General features: G+C 35.6%; 3 protein-coding genes across 4 annotated transcripts; 2 read left to right on the top strand and 1 right to left on the bottom strand.

Moving 5' to 3' along the window:
• Window positions 1-4,591: 4,591 nt before the first annotated feature.
• Window positions 4,592-10,421, top strand: LOC104226168 (diaminopimelate decarboxylase 2, chloroplastic-like). The gene is made up of 8 exons (XM_009778078.2): window positions 4,592-5,250; window positions 6,461-6,635; window positions 7,496-7,645; window positions 8,416-8,577; window positions 8,747-8,932; window positions 9,126-9,248; window positions 9,360-9,449; window positions 10,211-10,421. The coding sequence occupies exons 1-8, from the start codon at window positions 4,775-4,777 to the stop codon at window positions 10,289-10,291; spliced, it is 1,443 nt and encodes a 480-aa protein (XP_009776380.1). The 5' UTR covers window positions 4,592-4,774; the 3' UTR covers window positions 10,292-10,421.
• Window positions 10,422-11,973: 1,552 nt separating this feature from the next.
• Window positions 11,974-17,987, top strand: LOC104226167 (bifunctional dihydrofolate reductase-thymidylate synthase-like). Of its 2 annotated transcripts, none has more exons than XM_070171882.1 (12): window positions 11,974-12,298; window positions 14,289-14,803; window positions 14,878-15,277; window positions 15,635-15,679; window positions 15,810-15,875; window positions 16,025-16,086; window positions 16,164-16,238; window positions 16,330-16,495; window positions 16,573-16,696; window positions 17,135-17,241; window positions 17,326-17,501; window positions 17,743-17,987. In XM_070171882.1, exons 2-11 carry the CDS (start codon window positions 14,376-14,378, stop codon window positions 17,434-17,436), a joined length of 1,584 nt encoding a protein of 527 aa, XP_070027983.1. In that variant the 5' UTR covers window positions 11,974-12,298; window positions 14,289-14,375; the 3' UTR covers window positions 17,437-17,501; window positions 17,743-17,987. The 2 variants fall into 2 exon arrangements, with proteins under 2 accessions (XP_070027983.1, XP_009776379.1); XM_009778077.2 differs by having other exon boundaries at window positions 11,975-12,298; window positions 17,326-17,497; window positions 17,739-17,987.
• Window positions 17,988-23,954: 5,967 nt separating this feature from the next.
• LOC104226166 (uncharacterized) lies at window positions 23,955-25,149 on the bottom strand. The gene has a single exon (XM_009778076.2). It carries the CDS (start codon window positions 24,988-24,990, stop codon window positions 24,190-24,192), a length of 801 nt encoding a protein of 266 aa, XP_009776378.1. The 5' UTR covers window positions 24,991-25,149; the 3' UTR covers window positions 23,955-24,189.
• Between the last annotated feature and the right edge of the window lie 209 nt (window positions 25,150-25,358).

Raw genomic sequence — 25,358 nt, 5'->3', positions numbered from 1 at the left:
TTGGCACAATATTCTTTATACTTTGACCCATCCTCTTGAAAATATCCCATTTCTTCTCTTCTCGATGGGCGCACTCAATCTCCAAAATAAGGGTTTGATGAATATGGAAAAAGCAGAAAGAAGTTAGTAAAAACGGACAAAATAAAGAGCATAGAGTATGAAAACTCTAAGAACTAATAACTTTACCCGCAAAGCCATTCCGGATATGCCCAACGACAGAGCGGCAACATCGAACGTCCGTAAGGTCCTATCCTCGGTGTTGGAGCAAAGGGGAACCAAAGAAGGGATCACACTCTCCGTATTCTTCAATAAGTCACGGTCGAGGGGAATGACAATGTTGTGAGTAGTTCCCTCCGTCCTCACTTCCACCCGAGTGAACCCCTCATTGAACATTCGAACCTCTTCGGGATCGATGTCGAAATCGGACTCATAACCATTTACGGCCACACTTTTCCCCTCTCCTCGGCAGAGGAAGGTACATTGGCTTGCCTTGATGGCGACGGATCTCTCCTCAGAATGACCTCAGCTGCCTCTGATAGCCCCCCCTTCCACAACGACCTCGGGCAAGGGAGCAATTTCTACATCTGAAGGGGGCACAATCTCTGTGTCCAAAGCTATGCCGCCCTCGGGTGTGGTCGTGGCCAGCTCGGGATCACCCCTTGTTGGCTCTTCATTTCCTACTGTCTCGCCGCCAACTTCTACTCTCTATCTTTTTAGCGGAACTGCTTTCTCTTTGCCCATCGATGACTTGTCCACTAAATGCAATATGGGAGAAGTCGGAGTCTCCACCAAAGGGCCTGTTGAGATCTGAGAAGAAGCAGCTATCTGAACGAACTGGCCTGCAGTCGCAGCGAGTAGAGATCTGGTCGATGCACCCGATTGACGAAAAACGGGGGTAGGAGCCCTTGCTCTTCTCGTAGTCCTCCAACCTGACAGCAAACACATAAGTTAAAACTGACCGCACTATATGAAGGGAGCGAAAAAGAAGATCGAAACGAATAACATACCGATCAAAGAAGGTTTATGTCTAAAATTCTTGTTGAAAGATAACCATTCGCGGATCCCCACCATATGGGGTAAAATTTGACTCACCCAGTCGCGTATGTCGGTGACTAATGTAGGAGGGTCCCTCTCGGCTGCACAAAAGAGGAAGAAAAATGATTAAATCACCGGAGAGAGAAAAAACAAGGAATCATTTAGCAAAAACACTTATGGGCGAAGTTCCACGCTTCAGGGAATCCACTAGGGTTCGCCACCACGTGCTCGGTCTTGATGTAGAAGAAGTTGAACCAAAACTGACGATTTGCCTTATCATCCATTTTCACCACCAATCCCTTGGTCCCACAGTGGTGGATGTGTATCATCGTACCCCTGTGAAAGCTTGGTGCAAAACGATGTAGCAGATGGGGATGAAAATCCTGCGGTTGGCCAGCTCCGCGTACTTTATCAACATAAGAAAGAGTTTGTAAATACAGGGGGAGAGCTGGGCCGGACAGATGCCGTAGTAGCGGCAGAATTCCTCCGCCAATAGGGGAAGGGGAAGAGAATATCCCATTTGGAATGGGTACGTGTAAAATGCGCAATACCTAGAACGATGAATATGGATTGCGTCGTTCCCAGCTGGGACCAGGCCGATATGAGCAGGGATGTTTTACTTGGCCCTAAGCTCGGCAAGATGGGATACACCCATTTCGGACTTCATAGGCTCAGGCTCGTCCGCAAATGACCTCAAAAAGTCTGACCTAGCCCTATCATTATGAGGAATGATTTCCTCCACGGTGGGAAAGCTCTCATCCTCGGCAGCGACAACAACATCATCATCATGAGGAGGAGGCATCCTCACTCCTAGTGGAGTTGGTTCAGGAACCTCACCAGAGATAAGGGGGTATCCACCATTTTTGTTTAGTTGTAAATACAGAAGATACGAACTCAAAAGAGGTAGAAACAATAGGAATCACTCGAACTAAAAAGGAGAGTAAGAGTGCGAAAAATGGAAGCAACTCGAGTAGGAACACAGAAAGAAGAAGAAGAAGAAGAAGAAGAGGAGGAAAAAAAAAGATGCAGGTTCAAAGATTGGAAAATGTAAAACTTCACTCAAAGGGTTCCCCCCTTATTTATATAGAACACCGGCGCTCGAGTCGAGACAATTAACCATCAAATACATAGGGATCAAAATGACAAGGACACGGGATGCGATGCGTAATGATAACGCGTGAGGCCGTGACGTCAATCTGAACCAATGTCATTAAGTGTGGTTCTCAAAATGCCACGTCACCATCTCAGGCGTGATCCTCACCACTCGACCTCCTAATCCGAATTTCTCAAACTATGACTAATGAAGTCCGCTCATCGAGGCCGACCAAAAGACGACCTCGATAAGCGGAAAGACTAACTGTATGAGTCAAAATCGAACTAGAGAAATTCGACCCGCGAAGACAATTGTCATGAGTGACCTGCAAATCAATATGTGCAGTTTAGCCGAGGCCGATTAGTGACCAATAGAACAAGCCGCTGAGTGGTTCATCAGGGCCGAGGTCAAGCCACATAGATAAAAGTAATGGCTAGTATAGCTTTGGAACCTTCAAAGAGAATATTCTATTTGTATATAAGAACATTTTCCATTAGAATATTCCCTCCATTTGTACCTTTTAGGGTTCTTTGGGAATATCCCATATAAATAGCATGAGAGATAAGGCAAAAGGTATGTAATATTCTATATGATAAGAACACTTTTGAAAAGTAAGCTTTTAGATAAATACAAAGGATAACTTTCTGAAGAGATTCGATCTTTTTGAATTATCTATTGTCATTTCCACCAGATCCGAGAAAGTACTCAACACTTTCTTATATTCTTGTCATTCACCTCATTCAATATTGGGTGAATCTTCCTCCTTATTTACATTCATTGCCATTGATTATTATTTAATACTTGATACTTTATACACATTATTGCATTCGACACACTTATTGTTAGCATATTAATTCCGTTTCTTCACTATTATAACCCTTCTTACGGTCAACTCAAGATATGAAATTATTAACTTTAATTAGAATTAACCCTCATTAACAACTGATTAATTAGTTTAACCAAAGATTATCATTTTTGGTCAAATAGACATCACTTATTATATGCTAAGTTTATTAATGATTCATTATTTCTAATATTAGGAGGAGGAGTTTTAAAACTATAATAATAACACAATTATGCTAAACGAAGAAAAAAATGAGCAACTACATGGAATCATCCAATAACAAAGTTCAACTTTAAACGACATTACTCATTATAAGTCAAGTTTGTGGATGACTTATTCTTTCTAAGATTACAAGTTATAATTTTTTAGAAATTTTAGAATAATAACATAGCTAAGTGTAATAACAAAATAAAGAAAAATAATTAAGAAAGAAATAAAATATGAGAAATTATGTAGAAATATGTGAAGTAAAGGTTGAGCAAATGAAAAATAAGAAAATAAATAATGTAAAAAATAATATTTTAAAAAAAGAAATTTAAAAAGTTAATTTAAAAAAATAGAAATATAAAGTAAATTAAAAAGAAAAGAAAATATATTCAAAAAATAATCTGATAATTACCATGTAATTACCAACAATTCTCGTCTCCCCCTTGAGAATTGCAAAGTGTAATTACACCCAATTACATGCTGATCAAGTAATTACTTTGTTAGACAAACATGCCAAAAATGTGTAATTATACTTAATTACACCCAAATCCAATCAGGGTGGCTTTCCAAACATGCCCTAAGTTTACTTATTTTGTTAGGCTTTGGCTTTCCAAACATGCCCTAAGTTTACTTATTTCGTTAGGCTTAACTTTTTTGCTATAATCTTCACAGTTTAAATTCATTTCTTTTATATTTATAGTGTTTGTGCCAGCTTACATACATCTCGACTAATTCACGGGATGTCTTAAATTCTTGAAATTCACATAAGACATTAAATTTAGATATAATTGTGTAGACTCTTTGTATATTCTGTGCATCAATTTGTTGCTCCTCTCTCCCAAAATGGATATAATGTGCGATAGCTCCTAGAGAATTGTAATCTACAGAACTGAACATTACCACTTAGAAGTCGAAACAACTTATATACATAAGAATGTCGCGATATAGCGATGTTCAATTTGCTTTGACATGATTATTTTGCACTTGTAACATCGTCCTCCAAAAAAGATAAAAAAAATATAGAAACTTATTTTCTCATTGAACACGTACATTTGTGGAAGTTAAAAGAAATAGAAAATATTATGGGTTTGTGTTTTGGTAGGATAGAAAGTGTTTTACTGAAAAATACTTTTTGTACTTATCATTTATGATAATTGAAATTTTCGAAATAATTCTTATTTACTAAAAGAGGATTTTTTTTTACTTCCTTCACTAGTAAGCATAACAACTAATTTTTCTTTACAAATATTACAGCTTTTACTTCATATTACTTGTTTTAAGCAACGTGTTAACATTACTCTCACTCTTTTTACTACTAAAAAATTGTTATATTCTACGCTTTGTATAATTAATCATATCTTCTTTATATCTAATCAAAAGCTTAAAAATGGTCAAGAAAATGATGTTTCAACATAAAACATTTTTTATGACAGTCATCATGAATCATGAGTTACATTTTTCTGTTTCCCTCACGCAAACCATAAACAAATAATTGCCTTCTAAACCTAAACCTAAACCCCTTTGACTCATATAGCCTGAAAAGGCCTTACAATTTCGCAGTCTAAAGCCTTGTGTCTGTATCTTTTGCTCCAAAAATGGCGGCTACGCACCTTGTCTCTCACTCTCCATCACTTCCCAAATCTCTCACATACCCTTCAAACCCAACACCAAAGCTCTCATTTTTCAAACCCATTTTCCCATTAAAGCCCATTTCAAGAAATCTAAGCGTAAGAGCAGCTGTATCAACTTCTGAGCCTCAAACTCAGAAATTTCAGCACTGTTTCAAGAAATCTGGAGATGGGTTTTTGTATTGTGAAGGTGTTAAGGTTCAAGATGTTATGGAAACTGTAGAAAAAAGGCCTTTTTATTTGTATAGTAAGCCCCAAATTACTAGGAATGTTGAGGCTTATAAGGCAGCTTTAGAGGGTTTGAATTCCATTATTGGTTATGCTATTAAGGCCAATAATAATCTCAAGATTTTGGAACATCTGAGAGGGCTTGGTTGTGGGGCTGTTTTGGTTAGTGGGAATGAGCTCAAGTTGGCTCTTCTTACTGGATTTGATCCTACCAAGTAATATTCCTTAGTTCAGAATCTTTGTTTCTTGATAATCTTGTTAATTTGTGCTATATCCTAATAAAATACATATTAGTATTCATTGATTTGCAACACATTTCGAAAACCTTAAAATTTGCTTCCTTGAACAAAGTTTGGTTGGTGGGCAGAGTTACCCGGTACCGTTGGCGGGAGGTAGCAGGTACCGATTGGAATAGTTGAGGTGCGCGCAAGTTGGCTCGGACACACACCACTGTCATTAAAATAAGGATAGGTTCGAGTTCAAGCTAGACACTCAGGTGAGCGTAAATGGAGTAATATGGTCAATGAGGATTTATATAGTTGACCCTAACTTGTTTGGGACTGAGGCGTAGTAGTAGTTGTTGTTTGAATAAACTATGGTGTAAGATAGGTTCGAGTTGCAATTAAACACTCAGTTGGGAGGTTCACCCATCACCCGTGCTACACGGTCATCTGGAAAAAGGAAAATAAAGAACCTTGGTATAGGATTTGGGAATGAGATGTTATACCAGTAGTTAATTGTTAGTGTTTTGCTTGGCGGTAGCAGGTATTTTCCTAGTTGTCTGGTGCTGAATTGGTGCTAAGTGTATATATGTTATGCCCATACTAGTTTAGACAAATCTATCCTATGCATCGGCCTAATGCCCACAAAGTTGTTTGGAAATCAAAAAGAATTTCTTGTTACATTAGTGAGTATTGGAACAAGAAGAAATTGTTTTCGAAGGAACCCTGATTTGTACCTGGACAAAATTTTCTAGCTTACACAGCTACAAATGTGATGCCTTTATCATGAACTCTTCGAATTTGTTGCTCTCCTTTAGGCTTTATATCAAACCTACAGCTTAAGCACTTCGGGGACTTTCTTCTGTTGTATGAAAGGTTCTCTCTTAAATAGTTAGTTGGTGACATAACTTTGTTCAGAGTTCAGATAGTATCTCCTCCCAGATAGCATGACTTCTATATCTTTTATTTTGCTAGGACGATGTAATGTACTTTAAAAACTTTGGAAGGCTTTGCATAGGAACTTGAGCAAAAACTGAATCTATCCTCTTTGTTTTCCCTATAATTATTCTTTTCTTTAATGCATTTTAGTTTAATGGGATTGCTGTTCACTTGGCCACTCACCGTTACATTTTTTTGAGAAGGAAAAAAAAATGTGACTCTTCGTACATTGTATGAAGCTGATTCCTCAACTTCTCTAGCATAGGTGTATTTTTAATGGAAATGGGAAGCTGTTGGAGGACCTAGTGATAGCTGCCCAAGAAGGAGTGTTTGTAAACATCGACAGCGAATTTGACTTGGATAACATTGTAGCAGCTGCAAGGATTTCTGGGAAGAAGGTTAATGTGCTACTCAGGATTAATCCAGATGTGGATCCTCAGGTATTCACGTGCCAGGATATGAAACCTTAAGTGATTACCTGCTTATTCTACTACAATTTCCACTCAATGCCTTGGCGATTGGTCAGACATTATATTACTAACATGATCAGGCTACTTCTTTAAATAAAGTTGTCTTTCACATCTAAAGAATGAAATTCACAATTACAGTAATCAAAAACATTGAATATTCTGTTCTTTGTTTAATTTGTTGTTTAGTTGATTTGACAGCAGTCAGATGTCCCTAAAAAGTCAAGTTCATACTTTTGTTACATAATGGTACAGTGAAGTTAAATAGGAGTATATGATATTTCATTTCATCATTCTGGAGCCTTCATTGATCTTGCTCTTAGTTTTCTTTTCCTTCTTATTTCGAGTGACATTCTGCTATCATCTACTAATAAGTTTTTTAATATACCTGTTAGTGAATTATTTTTATAAACCTATTCATATGAACTTTTCAAATAATCAACTGCGTAATCTTGCCACAAGAACTTGGAAACCCAAAATCAGGTATGTGCCAAATCCAGTTCATTGTATCCAAAAAGAGTGATGGTTTAAACGATAGGTGCAATAGCCACTTTTATCTGCTGGCTTTAATTATTGCGTCAGACACCTTATTTCTGACTTGCTCCGAGTTGCTTGGTTCAAGTTCAAGCTAGATTAATGCTCTTTTCAGATCGAAGTTGATCCAGAAAAGGAGGGTTTCAAGTTTTGGCAATCTAGGATTACAACATCAATACAAATTTGCTCCCACTAAATTTGGATTTTGAAGTTGCCAAATATTTACTATTATTTTCATACTGGCTGATGAATTACAATGCTAGTAATCATTCTTTGTACTGACTTCTTGAGTGGGTTAGGTTCATCCTTATGTTGCCACTGGAAATAAGAGCTCCAAATTTGGCATCAGAAATGAGAAGCTGCAATGGTTCCTAGATGCTGTCAAGGCACATCCTCAGGAACTGAAACTTGTTGGAGCTCATTGTCATCTTGGGTCAACTATCACCAAGGTAATATTAGGATTTTCTGCATTTAATTATTTATAACATGAATTGGTCTACCCTGTACAATTGGCATTTTTGCCTGCGCTTCTGTATTTTGATAGTATATTGACTGGGCTGTTTAGTATCTGTAGTTAGATGTAGCACCAATGGGGAATATTACTCATGACCTATCTTCTAAGTTCTAATGCTTTATCGGGCGTCATTTATTTGGTGGCTGGCGTTTCCTTGTTGCCATCTACTTAGCACTATAAGATAGGACTCAGATTTAAGTTCATTTACAACTTATTCATTAATACTCCCCAGCTCCCATTTGCCCCTCTTGTTCTTTCTCTTACTTTTTGAAGGCTTGAAGGCATAAGAAAAATATTTAAAGGGGAAAAATGCAAAATTTGGCTGTCATTCCATTTGCATATCAGACTCCCTCTTTGTAATTTCTCTGCCATCTACAGTTCGTGGAAGTATGATTTACATATTTAACAAGTAATAGTTGGTTGAGCCCTATGTTACGTTTCTCTTTAGGCGAACTTGCACGCTGGATACCATATGTAGCTGATCCTTTAGAGTGTTGTCCCGCTTAAGCCCTAAAGCTCAGATAAGCTCAGCGCACTTCGCTTCACTTAGGCTGCGGTTCAGCGTAGGCAAGGCACTAAGGCGTACGCCTCATTGCCCATAAGTTCTATCTTTAATAGAACGATACTAAACAATAAATATGATTGGCAAAAAAGATATATTAATGTTAAAGCGGTAAGCTCAGATAAATATGTTGTCTTTTCCAGGTCGACATTTTTCGAGATGCAGCTGTCTTGATGGTGAACTACATTGACGAAATTCGATCCCAAGGATTTGAAATTGATTACCTGAACATTGGAGGTGGTTTAGGGATTGATTACTATCATTCTGGAGCTGTCCTTCCTTCACCTAGAGATCTTATTGATACGGTAAGGTTTTTACCTCATATAAGACATATGACATCTACCCAGATGTTTTCAGTAGAGTGATTTGCCTTAAGACAGGTTCTTAGTAGTAGTGACAGTTAAAGCTACTGCTCCAAACTGTGGGCCTCATCTGTGATTTAGTTGACACTTACCGCTTTCATGTGTACCGCAGGTGCGAGAATTGGTCCTCTCACGAAACCTCAATCTCATTATTGAACCCGGAAGATCACTGATTGCAAACACATGCTGTTTGGTTAACAGAGTTACTGGAGTTAAAACCAATGGGACCAAAAACTTTATTGTGATTGATGGTAGCATGGCTGAGCTTATACGTCCAAGTCTGTATGATGCTTATCAGGTGAGATTATGCTTGGTTCTTGTTGCCATTCATATCGGTAAACTTTGTGAAGTAGCTACCACCTGTTTGTAATTATACTCATTGTATGAGTATACAGTTTGAACCTCACTCTTTATTCGAACTATGCATATATGATTTGCGGTTACAGTGGATTTATAATCTTCTTGCTCAGTAAATGATTCTTTGATTGCAGCACATAGAGCTTGTTTCCCCTCCACCAGCAGAAGCTGTGATTTCTAGGTTTGATGTTGTTGGTCCTGTATGCGAGTCTGCAGATTTCCTGGGAAAGGACAGGGAACTTCCCGCCCCTTCTAGGGTAATTTGTTTTGACCTCTTATAGTGTATTAGAAAAGGACAAGGCATAGCCTCTCATTTGAGGATTTTGACTCCACTTTATGGTCATACTAACTATGACATTTTAATTCAGGGCACTGGTCTCGTAGTTCACGATGCAGGAGCTTATTGTATGAGTATGGCATCAACTTACAATCTCAAGATGCGACCTCCTGAGTACTGGGTATATTGTCTTAACATGTTATTACATTGATGTTCTGCTCCTAATATTTCTTTACGCTGTTACTTCACATTCCTTACTCTATGTTCAAGCCTAGTCATGATGGAAAAAAATCTTGGTATTCCTGTCAACATGTCGTACCCAAAAGTAAAGAGTACATGGTTACACAACAATTAACTTAGTCCTAGATCTTAAGTTAGTATATTTCATTGTCGAGAATTGAGAGTCAAGGAACCTTGTTGTTACTGGCTAAGCAATCTAATGACAAGATCTATAACTTACACGGCCCTTTTGCTTTCCTAAAGACTACAAGTTTTGTCCCTTAAATGCGAGTGGTTTGGTTATAATAAATGTTGCTCGGAAAGAACCAGTGCAACTTTCTTTTCTGTAAGGGGAATCTGCTCTTTTCTAATGTCCAACACTAACTTGGTGCTCGGCTGGACTTTGTTAATCATATACACAATATAAGAAGGTCGAGTGCAACTTTTCTACATGTAAGACTCTATTCACTTTACGAAGTTATGAGGGTGCTTGAAAACTCTTGTGATTCACTTAAATCATTCTGAAAATCTTTTCATTGCAAGCACTATGCCATGGTTTATCGGGTTGCTGTTTGATGTTATCGAAGTGATTACAAATAATTTATATTGCATTTAACACAAATGTGTGGGAATTAGCAGCATTGTTTCCCTTCGTCGATCACCTTCATACTTTTGGTACAATTTTTTGAAAACTAAATTTGGATTGCATACTACTGTTTGTAGGTGGAAGAAGATGGATCAATATCCAAAATCCGGCACGGGGAGACATTTGAAGACCATTTGAGATTCTTTGAGGGTCTGTAAAATCTCTGGTCATTTTAACCACTTAAAGCATAGCAAGATGTGAAACTTGGGAATTCCCCTATTAGTTTTCATCTTGTCAATGTTGACATTCTGTACTTTGGATTATTTCAAAATTGGATTTTTGTTACCATTTCCAACTTACAATTTATGTTTGTGTGATGTGTGATAATGCAAATCCCTATGGACTCTTCACTCGTATCTTTCACCCATTATAGACGTGAACAATTTTTTAAAAATAAAAACATAGCATAATTTAGTGTGATTAATAAGGTAGAGACACATTTCTTTCTTGTAATTGGTTCTTCGTTGGCCTTTCCTAACTAAAATGTATCGCTAAAAGTGACCTTAATTTTATTTTATTTTTATATAAAAAAACGCCACCTTAAAACTAGATAGAAAACTAAGTTAATTTTACAAGAAGATAAAACATTGCATGTGAAAGTGACGAGCATTAAAACTTTTTTATTAATTTTGGAGCACAGCTTTCAAATATTTCAACGAAATTTAAAGAACAAATTGTTCATTTTGAGGGTTGACAAATTAGTCATAATAATATTTTGTTTCTCATGTTTATGAATGCTAACTAATAAATGATGTGCATGATTGCGATTACTTCTTAATTAAATATAATTTGCGTAATCTGTAGGATTATTTTCAATAGATTACGTTTCATTTCAAACTAATAGTCAACTATATAAATCATTTGTATTCATACCGATCTATTGTATTTCAATTTATCATAACTACGAATATAATTTTATGTTTGATTAGCAATCTGCCATGACACTTCTTTTTTGTCCTAATATTATATTGGCTACACTTATATTGTGACAAACTTTTATAAGCAGAGGTAATGCACGAGATTACTTATTTATCTTTTTTATTGCAATTGCAAAAGATAAAAAAGACAAAATTAATAATTTCTAAAAGAGATTTCTTTTACATAATCATTAAAAGAGAAACCTAACTACAAAAAGTGAAGATTATGCACTAGAAACTCAAATTTGTTAGTTTGTGACCTGTGAGCGGGGTGTTCAAACCGAACCGAAAAATCGCACCAAACCAGAAAACCAAACCAAATCGATTTAAAAATCCGACTAGGTTTGGTTTGACTTGGTTTAGTATTGAGTAAAACCCCCCGAACCAAACCGACATATAAATATATAAATTTTATTTATATTTTTAAGACTTTATAGTGAATTTCTTTAGAAAATGTAGAAATATTTGGGATCCTCTTATGTATTAACCTTGAAAGCGTAAATTAACGAAAAATTATTGTTAGACGACTAAGAAAATAACTATCATGTGTTACTCAAAAAATTCTCCCATTAGAATATTTTAATAGATCATATGTTTGTCAATTTTTTCCATATTTACTAAACATATATTCACTTATCAAAGCTTTATTTATAATTTTAACAAAGGAAGATTGAAATAATATTCATGTAACAAAAAACCCGAAAATTCGAAAAACCCGACAAAATCGAACCAAATCACACCGATATAGTTTGTTTCGTTTGGTTTTGATAAAAATCGAACCAACCCGGTTCATGTACATCCCTGCTTCTGAGCATGGAGCTTATCGCATTACCCATTTATTATTTATTAATTACTTTAAACTGTAAAGGAAAAATGAAATACTGGACTTGGCGCTGCTCCGCGTCAACCGTACCTTTTGGATTTTCGTGTAGTTTTCGCTCCATAGTCCACACCCCCCGCCCTTCTCTCTCTCTCTCTCACACACACACACACAGAGTCTCTCTCTAATCTCTATCTATATATACAGTATATTATAGATTAACTCTTTTTAGTGAAGAGAGATTTTGGAAACCGCCTTTTATACGCTACTAGTTTTTTCTTCCCTCTTCTTCTTCTTCTTCTCCACAAATGCTTAATGCACACACTTGAATCGGAGCCCTAGCCTGTTCGTTTTTTCTCGCAATTCTCTTACGGTTTTTGGTCAAACTGTTCAAAATTGCCTTCATCTCTCGATTTGCCTCCCGATCGGTAATCTTTTACTGCATTTACTGTTTTCGTTTTTCGTACTTTTATTATGGCGTTAAATTGAGGATTGATTATTTGATGCATTTTAGTTTGTGTTTAATTTCATATATAAAATGACGAGTTTTGGTGATTCCTAATTTGTTAGTGCATTTCCTTTACACGCTTTGCGTGATGTGTTCTTCGCGTATTTGCTCTAATTGTATCGTTGAATTTGTCTAGCTTAACGAAGCTATTAAAATCAGGTGCATTTAAGTACAGTTAGAAATTAGTAACTGAATATCTTTCAGATATAATGCTTCGGCAATCGGTAACAAGCTTTCTTAATATTTGATTATTTTCAGTTTGTATTTGTTTCATCTATACAAATAGTTCGTATCGTGTGAGTTTTTGCTAGTCAATGAAGTGGATTAAGAACCATAAGATCCCAGGTTCAAATTCTAGTGGAGCCAAAGACATTAAGTGATTTCGTACTATTTGTCTAAGTCTTGGTGGATAGAGTCACCTGATACCTGTTGTCACGGGAGGTAGCAAGTACTCCGTAAAATTAGTCCAGGTGCGCATAAGTTGGCCTTGGCACCACTGTTATCAAAATAAAAAGAAATAGTGTGAGCTTTTGCTGTGTTTCCATTACACTCTTCTTGTGATGTTGTCTTTGCTAATTTGCTTGAGTTGTATGGTTAAATTTTCTCTAGCTTAACTGAGCTATTAAGGTTAAGTACGAGTTAAAAATAGGTATCTATCTCTGGCGTGTAGTGCTTCAGTAACTGTTAACAAGCTTTGTTAATTTTCACCATTTTATATTTATTATTTTTTGGTATTCTTCCTCATCGTACCAGTTCAGTTCCCTAATTTCTTTGCTGGAATAATGGCAATTATTTGATTGTTATTCTGCATTGAGAATAAATTTTATATAGTTCGCTCAGTTAATTTTTCAGTTGTAATTCGTGACAGATTAAGTGAAATAATTGCTATGATTTTAGCATGAATCCTGATAGGTTATCTTAAACTGTCACATATTCTTGGTTGCCGGATTAGCCCGGCTAGCTGCTGGAATAGTTTATATCCTGCTTGGAGTGAGTGGCAACTAGATAGTAGTACCTCAACTCTTGCATTATAAATTTCTTGTCGATTCCTAGGTTTATTGGTAGTATCACATAATTATATATGCACTTGCTATATAAGATGCGGGAAGCGAGGCTCAAATGGTTCGGGCACGTGCGGAGGAGAAGCCTGGATGCTACAGTGAGGAGGTGTGAGCGGTTGGCTTTGGTGGGTACGAAAAGAGGTAGAGGACGGCCTAAGAAGTATTGGGGAGAGGTGATCAGGCATGTCATGACACGATTGCAGATTTCCGAGGACATGACCCTTGATAGGAAGGTCTGGAGGTCGAGCATTAGGGTTGTAGGCTAGGGGGTAGTCGAGCTTCTCCTTCTCCATTCCGGGGGTGAATCGAGTTTGCTTAGGTTGATCTTAGACGGCTTGTGGTTAATGTAGAGTCCACACTACCCTTACTGTTTTCCATAGCTCCGGACCTTATTTGCTAGTTATTGTTATTGCATGTCATCTATTTTATAGTTTTTAGGATGCTGTCACTATTTCTATGGTTATGTTGACGATACTGATAAATTGTTTTTTCTTGTTTTATTTCCATCTTCCTGAGCCGAGGGTCTTATCAAAAACAACCTCTTTGCCCTATCGGAGTAGGGATAAGGTCTGCGTACACACTACCCTCCCCAAACCCCACTTTGTGGGATTTTACTGGGTTGTCGTTGTCGTTGTCGTTGACCTTGCTATATATTGTTAAATAGGTCGCAAATGATTATATCCCTTGTTCCAAATTATTTTTCTCTTATACAGCTGTGGTAAACTTGAAATTTGTCTGTCTAAACTTTAGAACTCATTGACCGAGCGATGTTTGCATCTCCTTGTAGACTATCTCCGTAGTCTTACAGAACACATCATTGATAAATTTGGCTCCTTGTGTATATTTCAGGTTTTATTGCATTTTGGCAGAAACCGGTCGGTCGATCTTCGGTGCAGATCATTATCATTCAGTTCATTCCAGGTCTCTTACTCAGTTATGGCCAGTGAAACAATTACAGGCCTTTCCAATGGTAACGGCAATGCTCATTCTACTCCACAAAGGACTTACCAGGTTGTAGTTGCTGCAACTCGAAATATGGGTATTGGTAAGGAGGGGAAGTTGCCTTGGAGATTGCCTTCAGATCTCAAGTTCTTCAAGGGAATCACTGGGACTACGTCAGATCCTTCAAAAAAGAATGCTGTTATTATGGGTAGAAAGACTTGGGAAAGTATTCCTCTTGAATATCGCCCTCTTCCTGGCCGCCTCAATGTTGTTCTCACACGTTCAGGGAGTTTTGACATCGCTACAGCAGAAAATGTTGTCATATGCGGAAGTTTAGGTTCTGCTCTTCAACTATTGGCAGCCTCACCTTATGGTCTCTCAATTGAGAACGTGTTTGTTATAGGAGGTGGCGAGATTTTCAGGTCAACTTTCTTGCTGCTCCTTTTTTATAGCTAGCCTTTAATGGTAGTTTATAACATTAATCTTTTTGATGCAGAGATTCCCTAAATGCTTATGGGTGTGATGCAATCCATATCACTGAAATTGAAACTGATATTGAATGTGATACTTTTATTCCTGCTATTGAAACCTCGGTATTTCAACCCTGGTACTCATCATTTCCGGTGGTTGAAAATAAGATTCGCTATTCTTTTACCACCTATGTCCGGGTGAAGAATTCTGAAGTAGAAACTGTTAATCAGGCAAATAACGAGACTCCTGAGATTGGTTCAGATTCTTTTAATGTTGAGGTTAAAGCATTCTCCTTCTTGCCTAAAATGATATTTGAGAAACATGAAGAATACATGTACCTGAGACTGGTTGAAGAGATCATCTCGAATGGCATGCCAAAGGATGACAGGACTGGCACTGGTACTTTGTCAAAATTTGGTTGCCAGGTAATGAGAAGTATAATAAAGTTCAATTTTGTCTTTGTCAGAAGAGATAATGTTCATTTTATATGCCTTTTCTCTCTTTTCCCTTTTTTTTGGGTGTGTTTGAAGAACTGATTACGTCAAGTATGCTTAGTTGGGAGAAGAGAGTCTGGAAGTAAAATAGTTTGGAGAAGGGTTCATTTGATCACAATGTAAATAATAAAGAGGGGAAGGCAAGGTGAAGCTTTGCATGTAATCTTACTATCGGAAGAATATCAAACAAACTTCTCTCTATTTGATTTACCTGTTCATATGTACTGGTAACTTAATGCCTGTTTGGTGTATCTGCCATAATGCTCTGATGTTTTACTATTGCTGCAGATGAGGTTCAATTTGCGTAAATCATTTCCCCTTCTTACTACAAAGGTATTGTATCTTATTCTGGTTTGTAGTTTAATGTGCTTTTGATTACCCACGTCCAATTTTTCCTACTACTGCAATGTGAAGGGCGAGCATAAATCATTTGACTTATTTTGTTTGTTATTTTGGGTTTTAGAAAGTTTTTTGGAGAGGCGTCGTTGAAGAACTCTTGTGGTTTATCAGTGGATCAACAAGTGCTAAGGTATCTTTCTATTCCTCACTGATTGTATAATTTGGGTTCTGTTTTTTGTCACTAATGCTTGGTGTAATTTTATGGCATCTTGGAGATTGTTACGGTTTTTTAGTGATTTCTGGCCCATTGAGCCTGCATAACTAAGATGTTTAGTTTAGGTCCTACAAGAGAAGGGCATTCATATTTGGGATGGCAATGCATCCAGAGAGTATCTTGATAGGTAAATTTTGCTCTCTCAATCTTGCTATCATATCTATTAGAAATGTTGGACTGTCTTAAGATTGGCGTCCATTTCAGTATTGGCTTGAAAGACAGGGAAGAGGGCGATTTGGGACCAGTATATGGGTTTCAGTGGAGACATTTTGGTGCCAGGTCAGTGTTCGAACTTACTCGTCTGACATACAGTTGGTCGAAACTCTTTCAGTTTTGTGGTAACTTGATCTATTGGACCTGCTATGTACAGGTACATTAACATGCATACTGACTACAGTGGCCAAGGGTTTGACCAATTGGCTGATGTTATCAACAAAGTTAAAAACAATCCAGATGACAGACGTATTATTCTTTCAGCTTGGAATCCGTCTGATCTTAAACTGATGGCGCTCCCACCTTGTCACATGTTTGCTCAGGTTAGTATAGTCATGGTTTTGTTTAGGGTTAACTTATTGTTTATCTAGTAAACTTCTCTTTCATCTTGTGGTTGCAGTTCTATGTAGCCAACGGGGAGTTATCCTGTCAGATGTATCAGCGATCTGCTGATATGGGTCTGGGAGTGCCATTTAACATTGCATCTTATGCCTTGCTGACATGCATGATAGCTCATGTTTCTGGTATGCTGTCCGGGTGCCTCTAGCAAATTGTGTAATAACTACTAGCAATTTCCTACCTACTTAGAGAGAGGAATGTAGTCTAATTAAGCGAAAAAGATATTGCAAAAACTCATACTAGGTGAGGAATTTGGAGATGGAAATTATGCCTTCTTGCGAGACTCAATCTTTGTCCCTTATTAGAAAATCTTATGCCTTAATATTTTAGTTAAGGTTCAAAGCAATACTGTTGATGGTAATGATTCTTGTTCTGTGTAAAACAGGTCTAATTACAAAAAGGATTTGGCACTTTAGAACTTCTGATTTGTAGATGTTGATGTATATTAGTATTAAAGACATACCTTTTGATGGTCATTCATTGCTCATTCTACGATCACCACACGTCAGTCCCCTTTGTTTTATGATGCACCTCATGATTTTTGCTTTTCTTTTATTTTACAGACCTAGTTCCTGGTGATTTCGTCCATGTCATTGGAGATGCTCATGTTTACCGCACTCATGTTAGACCTCTGCAAGACCAGCTTCAGAAGTTACCGAGACCTTTCCCAGTAAGTAATGGAATGTTCGTTCGTTTGCTATTTAATCTCTCTCTCTTCCCCTCTCTAACTTTGGTTGGTCCTGAATGGGTGTAGGTGCTGAAGATCAATTCACAGAAAAAGGATATAGATTCCTTTGTTGCTGCAGACTTTAAACTTGTTGGTTATGATCCTCACCAGAAAATAGAAATGAAAATGGCAGTATGATGTTCTGTAGATTTAATCCTGGAATTCTGCGGCTCTTAAGATATGTTGCTGATATTTTGAGGCAAGTAATGGAATTATTCATTTCCTTTTTTCTGCTCTCCCATAAATACTTATGTGACCTAATTTTCATTGTTCAGAGTTTAGAACTTCAGATTGAAAGAATCTGATTTCAACATTTAGATTGAAAGAATCTGATTTCAACATGTGAGAGATTTTATGGGGAAAAAATGAAGTGCATGATGTGTACTGCTTTCCATGCTTAGTGGAGAACTCATATTGAGGTTGCTTTTATAATTTTGCAGGTAGAGCAACTGGGGATGTATGAGGACCTATTCTATAATTTGAATCTTCATTAGTATACTTGAGAAAGGAAAAAAAAAAACTGAACTTGTAGGATTTGTGAATCCTCTAGCACCACATGATGGTTCGTGGTTGCTAAGGTGATTTAGAATACAAATGACTTTCTTTTTGTCTCGAGACTTTACCTTTTGGGCTTTACCTATCACTGTCAATACTTATATGCAGTTGAACTAAGCATCAGTTCCTTTCTATTGATGTATGTATTGCTTATGTATTCGCTCATTTATTTGTGCATCATTTCATGGATTTGGTTGCAACTTTTTTTATTTAGCTTCATTTGTGTGTGCGCGAGCACATACCGAAAGAGGGTGGGAGATTGTATATTGCTACAAAGATAAGTTTATTCTAGGTCTCATCGCATAGATGGATCATGGAATGCAAGAGCGCAAAGGTCTGTAGAATTTGTGTAGTTTCTAATAATAAAAGGTGGCAAATGAACTAGTTGGTCAAACTTGATCGGGTCAAAACATGTAAATTAATTAATGGGTTATGATTTAACTCTGACTTTGCTTCGGTCAGAATATGTCAAATAATGGGGTGAAATTCAAAAATAGCTAGATTTACAACTGGTTGTTCAAAAATAGCCTAGTTTCAAAAGTAATCGAAATTTAGTCACTTTTTATGTAAAAATAAATTTGAACGAAAACACTGTTCAAAATCCGGAAAATACACCAATATATTATGCTAGAGTTCCAGCATATTATACTGGAGTTCCAAGATAAGTATGCTGGAACTCCAACATAATATGATGGAATTCCATCATAAGTGCACTAGAACTCCAGCATAATATACTGGAGTTCTAGCAAGTATACCGGTCCAACATAATATACTGGAGGTTGGAGCACCGGTGCTCCAGTTTCCAGTATATTATACTGGAGCCAGCAAAGTATACCGGTCCAGCATAATATGTTGGAGTTCATAAACAGGTGCACCGAACTCCAGTATATTTTGCTGGACCGGTATCTGTTGAAGCAAAATAGTGACTATTTTTCATTGACTTGGTAAACGCTGGCTATTTTTGAATGACCAGTCCGAAAACTGGCTATACCGTGCTATTTTTACCAAATAATGTGTCCTAACTCAACCACCCACCTAACGACCAAATTTCTCCTTTTTATTTAAAGAAAATTATATAATGTAATTTTCTTAAATTATTAGTTTAAGGTTTCTGTTGTTGTAATGCGTTGTTCATCAGCCTTGTCTTCTTCGTACTACATCTCAGATCATATACTTTTTGGATTCCTTACGATAGTATCTTTTCAGATGATGATGCTTCGAACATTATATCAAAAATTTAGATCACAAGCTAAAGTGGAGAGGTATAGGATATCAAGATTTTAAAATTAGTAATACTACATTAGCAAACAAGGACACGTTGATTTTCAAGACAATGAAGTTTACTCAAAGCATGAAGGACTGTTCATCTAATGAAGACTGCTGGTACATGAATTTGGAGATTTCAAAGATCACTTATTTACCCCACAGGAAATTTATAACAACATGGGACAAGATTATAATTTGAAGACATGGCTATGGACTCAAGGAGAGTTGAATACAGAAGAAAATTGGGATCAAGAAGATGAGATTTGAAGGTAGTGAAATTAAGGACACGTGTTCGATTTGTTGTGAAGAATTTTTAGAAGGTTGTATTGTTTCTTGTATTAATCAGTGTTCCCATGAAGTGTGTATTTTAGAATGGCTTTTAAGGAGGAATTGGTCTTGTCCTTATTGCCCATCCAAGTTTTTATAGAAAGTCTAGTCTAAGCTTATAATTTAGTGATGCAATTTTTTGTATGTCATTACAGATTTGCGCTATTGTAATGCTGATTGAATACTATCTTGTCAAAACTTACAAACAAATTCTAATTTATCCTTTTGATTTTTTTTTAATGTGAATTTTTATGTCCTCTTTCTCTCTTTTCGTCTTTGGTCTCTTTTTATTTTTTGTTTCTTTTCTTGAGCCAAGGGTCTATCGGAAACAAACTCTCTACTCCATCGAGGTAGAATTAAGCCCTGTATAGACACTACCCTCCCCAGACCCGGATTTTACTGGATTGTTGTTGTAATTTTTATGTCCTCTCATTTCCGTGCAACACAACCCATCTATCAAATTCAGCAATTCTGATAACGTAGCCGAAAACAAATTTATTATGCTTCTGCTATTGTATTACTCCCTCTATCTCATATTATGTGTCGTGTTTTTCTTTTACACCCCCTTAAGAAATGTTAATTAGGAAAGGGATTAAACTATTATACCCTTATTTATAATTTAAGATAAAATCTCTCTTCATTGAATATTTATTCTATTTATGTGTATCTCCATCTTCAAGAACAATTATAATTATTAAGGGTAAAAAAGGAAATGAAAAATTAATTTTGTTTTGAACTTCTAAAATGACAAATAATTTGAGACACTATTTTTAATAACCACGACTGTTAATATAAGACGGAGCTAGCAATAACACGTTTACATCCAAAGTGAAGGTCTTATTCAATACTTTCATCTCCGTTCTTTCATTAGTCTCAACAAAGAAATAAAAGTTTCAATGATTGTTAACTTTTTCGAGAAAGCAATGGCTTAGATAACAAGTGATATTTTACTTCTTTCTCCTAGAATTTTATGGCTATTATAACGTGTGCTTTCATGTTTATATTTGGAGGCGAATTCAGAATTTAGAGTTAATGAATTTGAGTTCAAGACTGAATTTTAGCGAATCATAAGAGTCAGTTTGATCAACATTAAACTGATTTAATCATATTAGATAAATTGCAAAGTATTAACCAAACAAACCATAATATTTTATAATCTCCAAATAGAGATGGCCTGACTCTTGGTTCAGCTGCAACATGTTATTCACATCCTTCCTAGCATGGGCGAAGCCACACTTTGTTTAGGGTGGTCAATTGACCACCCTTTCTCAGAAAATTACATTGCGTATATCGGTAAAATATTAGATTTTAGAGGTACATAATATATATTGAACACCCTTTATCGGATTTTTTTTTACTTATTTCAAGTTTGAACACCTTAGAGGAAATTCCTAACTCCAACGAAATAGAAAAAAATCAAAGAGTGAAACAGTGGGTTGGTGAAAAAGAAATAAAAAAACAAAGACTTAAGGATTTGTGGAGTTCATTTAACAATTAAAAAGTTGCAAGATTTTTAGGTCGAACACCACCAGAGATAGTGGAATTCTTTTAAAAGGTTATGCAAATTTATTTTAACCGCAGAAATGATTGAGAGAGATAGAACAACCAGACAGGTGCAATTTTGAAAGCTACAATCTTGCTTTTCTAATTATATATATTCTTTACAAGAAAACTAAGTAAAAAAAATAAATTATGGCATTAGTTAGGTGCAAAAATAAGAAAATACTTTTTTCTGAACTATGATTGTGTTCCGGTGAGCTTGAACGCACCTTAACTTATGCGTTAGGTATCGCTGCCTAGTGACGAAACTAAGAATTTTTTTAATGGTGTTCAAATTTAAAAGAAGTGAAAAAAAATCCCAACGAAGGGTGTTCAATATATGTTATATACCTCTAAAACGTAATACTTTACATGTACATAGTGTAACTTTTCGACGAAGGGTGATCAATTGACCACTCTTCCGACCATGTGGTTTCGCCACTTCTGCTACTTTTCACCAACGCAAATATCATATAACTCTGCATACTAAAATTTAGGTAAATAAGAAGAAATCGCCTTCTTTTTTTTCTGTCTTTTGATTTGTTATGATTTATACTCACATTATTGATCGATAGGCCGATGCAGAAAATAAAGTATTGTTTTGTGGGGGAAAGAAAAAGGAGAGACATGGAGAGGTTGAAGTGCGAGGATCAGTTCCATACAATTCAATTTTTAGATCTGCTTTTCCTTCTCTCTTTATGCTTTTTTTTTTCATGACTCAAATCACTACTCACACTAGCTCAAAAGCATCAGATTTTTAGAACCAGAACTTAGAATACATTCCACAAAATATTCTTTTTTGGTAATTTTATCCAAAAAATAATAGAGTATCAGTGATGGGTTATGGTATTATGCTTTTTCTTAGTTCAAATAGTCCATATATATGTGAATGCATGAAAATGACTGGACATACTCCCTTTGCGCATATTTCCACATGTTATATGACTAATCTTTTTCAAATATATTCTTGGAATTAATTTATTAACTCACTTTATCGGATTCTCTTCAAAATAGAATATCTTTTATTTGAGTACAATTTTCTTTTGGATTACTATTAGGGCTGAAATCTTATATCCAAGACCAACTACACAGGGTTCACATTGGGATATAATCAATTTAAGGTCACCAGGGATTATGAAAATAATTACGGTATCAAATTCAATATTATTTAATGCTTTGTTTTCTTACATTTCTATTTTTGTTATAAGTAATATTTTTCTTATGTGGTATAATTTTTTTACCACATCTAACGTGGGATAACAATTCAGGGTTAGCTATATCTAGATAAAACAAGATAAATGACAAAATTGTCTTTCTGCAGAGCCTTTTCACAATAATTAAGAAGATTAAGGTTGAAATTGAACACGAAAGTTCATCCAAATTTATCCAATTTAAAATTGAACACATGTTTCAGATCATATAATGTACAATATATCCCAAAAATAGTGCAGTAAACCAGACAAATCAGAAGTACCAACTACTCCAGGGATATAATTTCTATATTACATCCCAACATAATTTTTCCGTGTATTTGAGGTTCGAAGAAAAGTTATGCTCAGATTAGAGGTCTACATATGTCGGGTTGGTTCGGATTTTACAATCACCAAACCAAATCAATAAAACTCGGGTTTTTCAATCTCGGTTTTTCTCGGGTTTTCGGATTATTCAGGTTTTTTTCGGGTTTTGTTTCCGATAAATTCTTCGTAGAACAAAACATATAACTTGTGCTCAAAATATTTCTTTAATCTTAGTAAGATACAACTGTATAAAGTATTTTCCAAGAAAATAATACAAAATATGAGATTTGTCATGGTTTGTCATGACATTATCCTAAAATATTCAACAATAAAGACAATAAAATTATGTAATATAAATATTGCTAATTAATAAGCCATAATAAAAATAAAAATAATCTAAAAGTACTAAGTCATGCTAAAATAAGTAGACTAATAAGGGAGTATTAATGACATAACTAAACGTTAAAGATTAAATAAAAATAGGTTATGCATTTTTATCTAAATTATTGCAAAATAAAAAATAGATATTCAATACATTCCGTTTTGTAGTATTGAATTGAATGTGTTTTGTTAGCATTAGCATTGATTTGATTTTGGTTTGTGTTTTTGTTAGCATTATTTAATTTCCTAATATTAATGGCTATAAAATTTATTGGAACATTCAAAAGTTTTAAGCCTAACCTTGAAATAATATCTTAAAAGATAAAATTATGAAATTTTGTAAGAAATATTTATAAATTACATCATAATAAGTATATTAATATATTAAATATATCTAAAAAATTTATATATATAATGTATGGTTGGTTTGGTTTCGATTTGACTTTCTTTAGTTAAAACCAAACCAAATCAATTATGATCGGGTTTTTTCCAACACCAAACCAAATCAAACCAAACCATAGTCGGGTTTTTTTTCTCGATTTGACTCGAATAATCGGATTGGTGCGGTTTGTCGGTTTCCTTTGTACACCCCTAGCTGAGATTAGTTATGCTGAGATTAATTATATTGGGATAGTTATGTTAGAATTAGTTACACTGAGATTAGTTATATTGGGATAGTTATGTTATAATTAGTTATCCTAATATTATTTCTAATTGACTGTTTGGTATGTTGTATTAGTCCTAGAATTGTCAATTTTACCGTGGAATAACTTATTATGGGATTACTATTTCACCCTCTGACAGATATAAGTTATTCCGGTACAATTTTAATTTTTGAGCTAACTTATCCCAGGATTAATAACCAAACGAGGGATAAGACGATACTAATATTTTATCTCAGGATTATTTTTACTTATCCATTGTACCAAAAGACCCCTAATAGATATAGTTAAACTAAGCCTTGTAATTCTAAGATGGGTGAGAAAGGAATAGCAGAAGGGAAAATTGCAATGTATGCACCAAAAAGTAAGTTTATGAGACAAAATAACAAAGATCTTAGGCAAAGTAACATTTGCAAAAACCTCCCATGACTTTCATAATTATATCTTACTGTACAGATATGTTGTAGCAAGCCAACAATATGGAGGAAGGCCTAAGAACTAGGAGTATACTATTATGTATGTATATATATATATATATATATATATATATATTTTAAACATAACAAGGAAAATAAAAGAAAAGAGCTTACAAAGGGAGAGAGCAAAAACTAGTACATGAAACTTGAACATGAACTAATAGCAAGCTATGATTCATAAGAATCAACAGCTGAAAACTCTTCTTCCCTCAACAATCTCTGTTGTCTTGCTATGAAATTCTCAACAGTTTTCCTGAATTCGTCACCGCTCATCTCGTCCTCTGGATATGAGGTTGTTGTCATTGTCATTGTTGGTTTTACACTGTCAGTGTTTATAACTTTCCGACATCCTACCGTAGCCGACCGGATCAATTCTCTTCTAGGTTTTTTCTCATCTTGGGACAAACTTATAGAGTTCTCCGATTGGCTACGATGGATTTTCTTCACTAGTTGTCTTTCCACCAAAATGCTCTGTTTCCTCTGTTTTTTGCTCTGTTCACAACAAGTATCTTGTACTAATATGCTCTGTTTACTCTGTTTTGTGCTCTGTTCACAACAAGCTTCTTTTACCAAAATGCTCTGTTTCCTCTGTTTCTTGCTCTCTTCACAATAAGTCTCTTTGTTCATTGAACATTTTTGCTTGTACTCGTCGTACAAATCGATTTTAACGTTCTTTGTCGAACCATCTTTAGCAGATGACAGTCCTGATTTCAAGAAGAGGATGATAACAATCACGTTTCCAAGAACGAAGACGAATCGAGGACTAATGAGAGTAAGACCAAGTCCCTTGAAATACTCTGTCGAGAACTTGAAAGTGAGTGGCAATTGTGTTGAAAATCTTGAGATTATGACGAAAAATATGCAGAATTCGATGAATCGAAACAAAGTTGTCATTCTTTGACGCTTTTTGTACCTCAGTATAGCGTTTGCTTTCTCCATTTTGATGTTGTTGAAATTTAAGGATTCCATGTGTTTGTTTTTCACTTTCCTAATAAAAATTGGGTTTTGTCCACTCGAATCACAAGTTATTTTTGTTTGTAACAATGTTCAAGTTGAAGAGAAAAGTGTGGAAAGAAGCAGAAGAAAGCAGAGCAAGTTATTTTTATATTTGCTTTGAAATTGTGGGGATTTTAGAGGCAACCTTGGAGTATATATAGGCTATATAGAAGTATATAAAGAATATATACTTCTTTTTTTCTTTTTTCCTGGTTGCTTTAAGCATATTATAAAGTTAAAGTCGACGGCTTAATTAATTTGGAATACTTAACCTCACACCTTATCCCACCTTATCCTGCTTTGCTTTATATTGTCAACAAAATATGATATAAATTTAATCT

The sequence above is a fragment of the Nicotiana sylvestris genome, chromosome 1 (assembly GCF_000393655.2).
Source record: "Nicotiana sylvestris chromosome 1, ASM39365v2, whole genome shotgun sequence".
In the NCBI taxonomy this organism is placed as follows: domain Eukaryota; kingdom Viridiplantae; phylum Streptophyta; class Magnoliopsida; order Solanales; family Solanaceae; genus Nicotiana; species Nicotiana sylvestris.
Note: the sequence above shows the minus strand (reverse complement) of the source record. Positions and strands in the feature narration are given on the sequence as shown.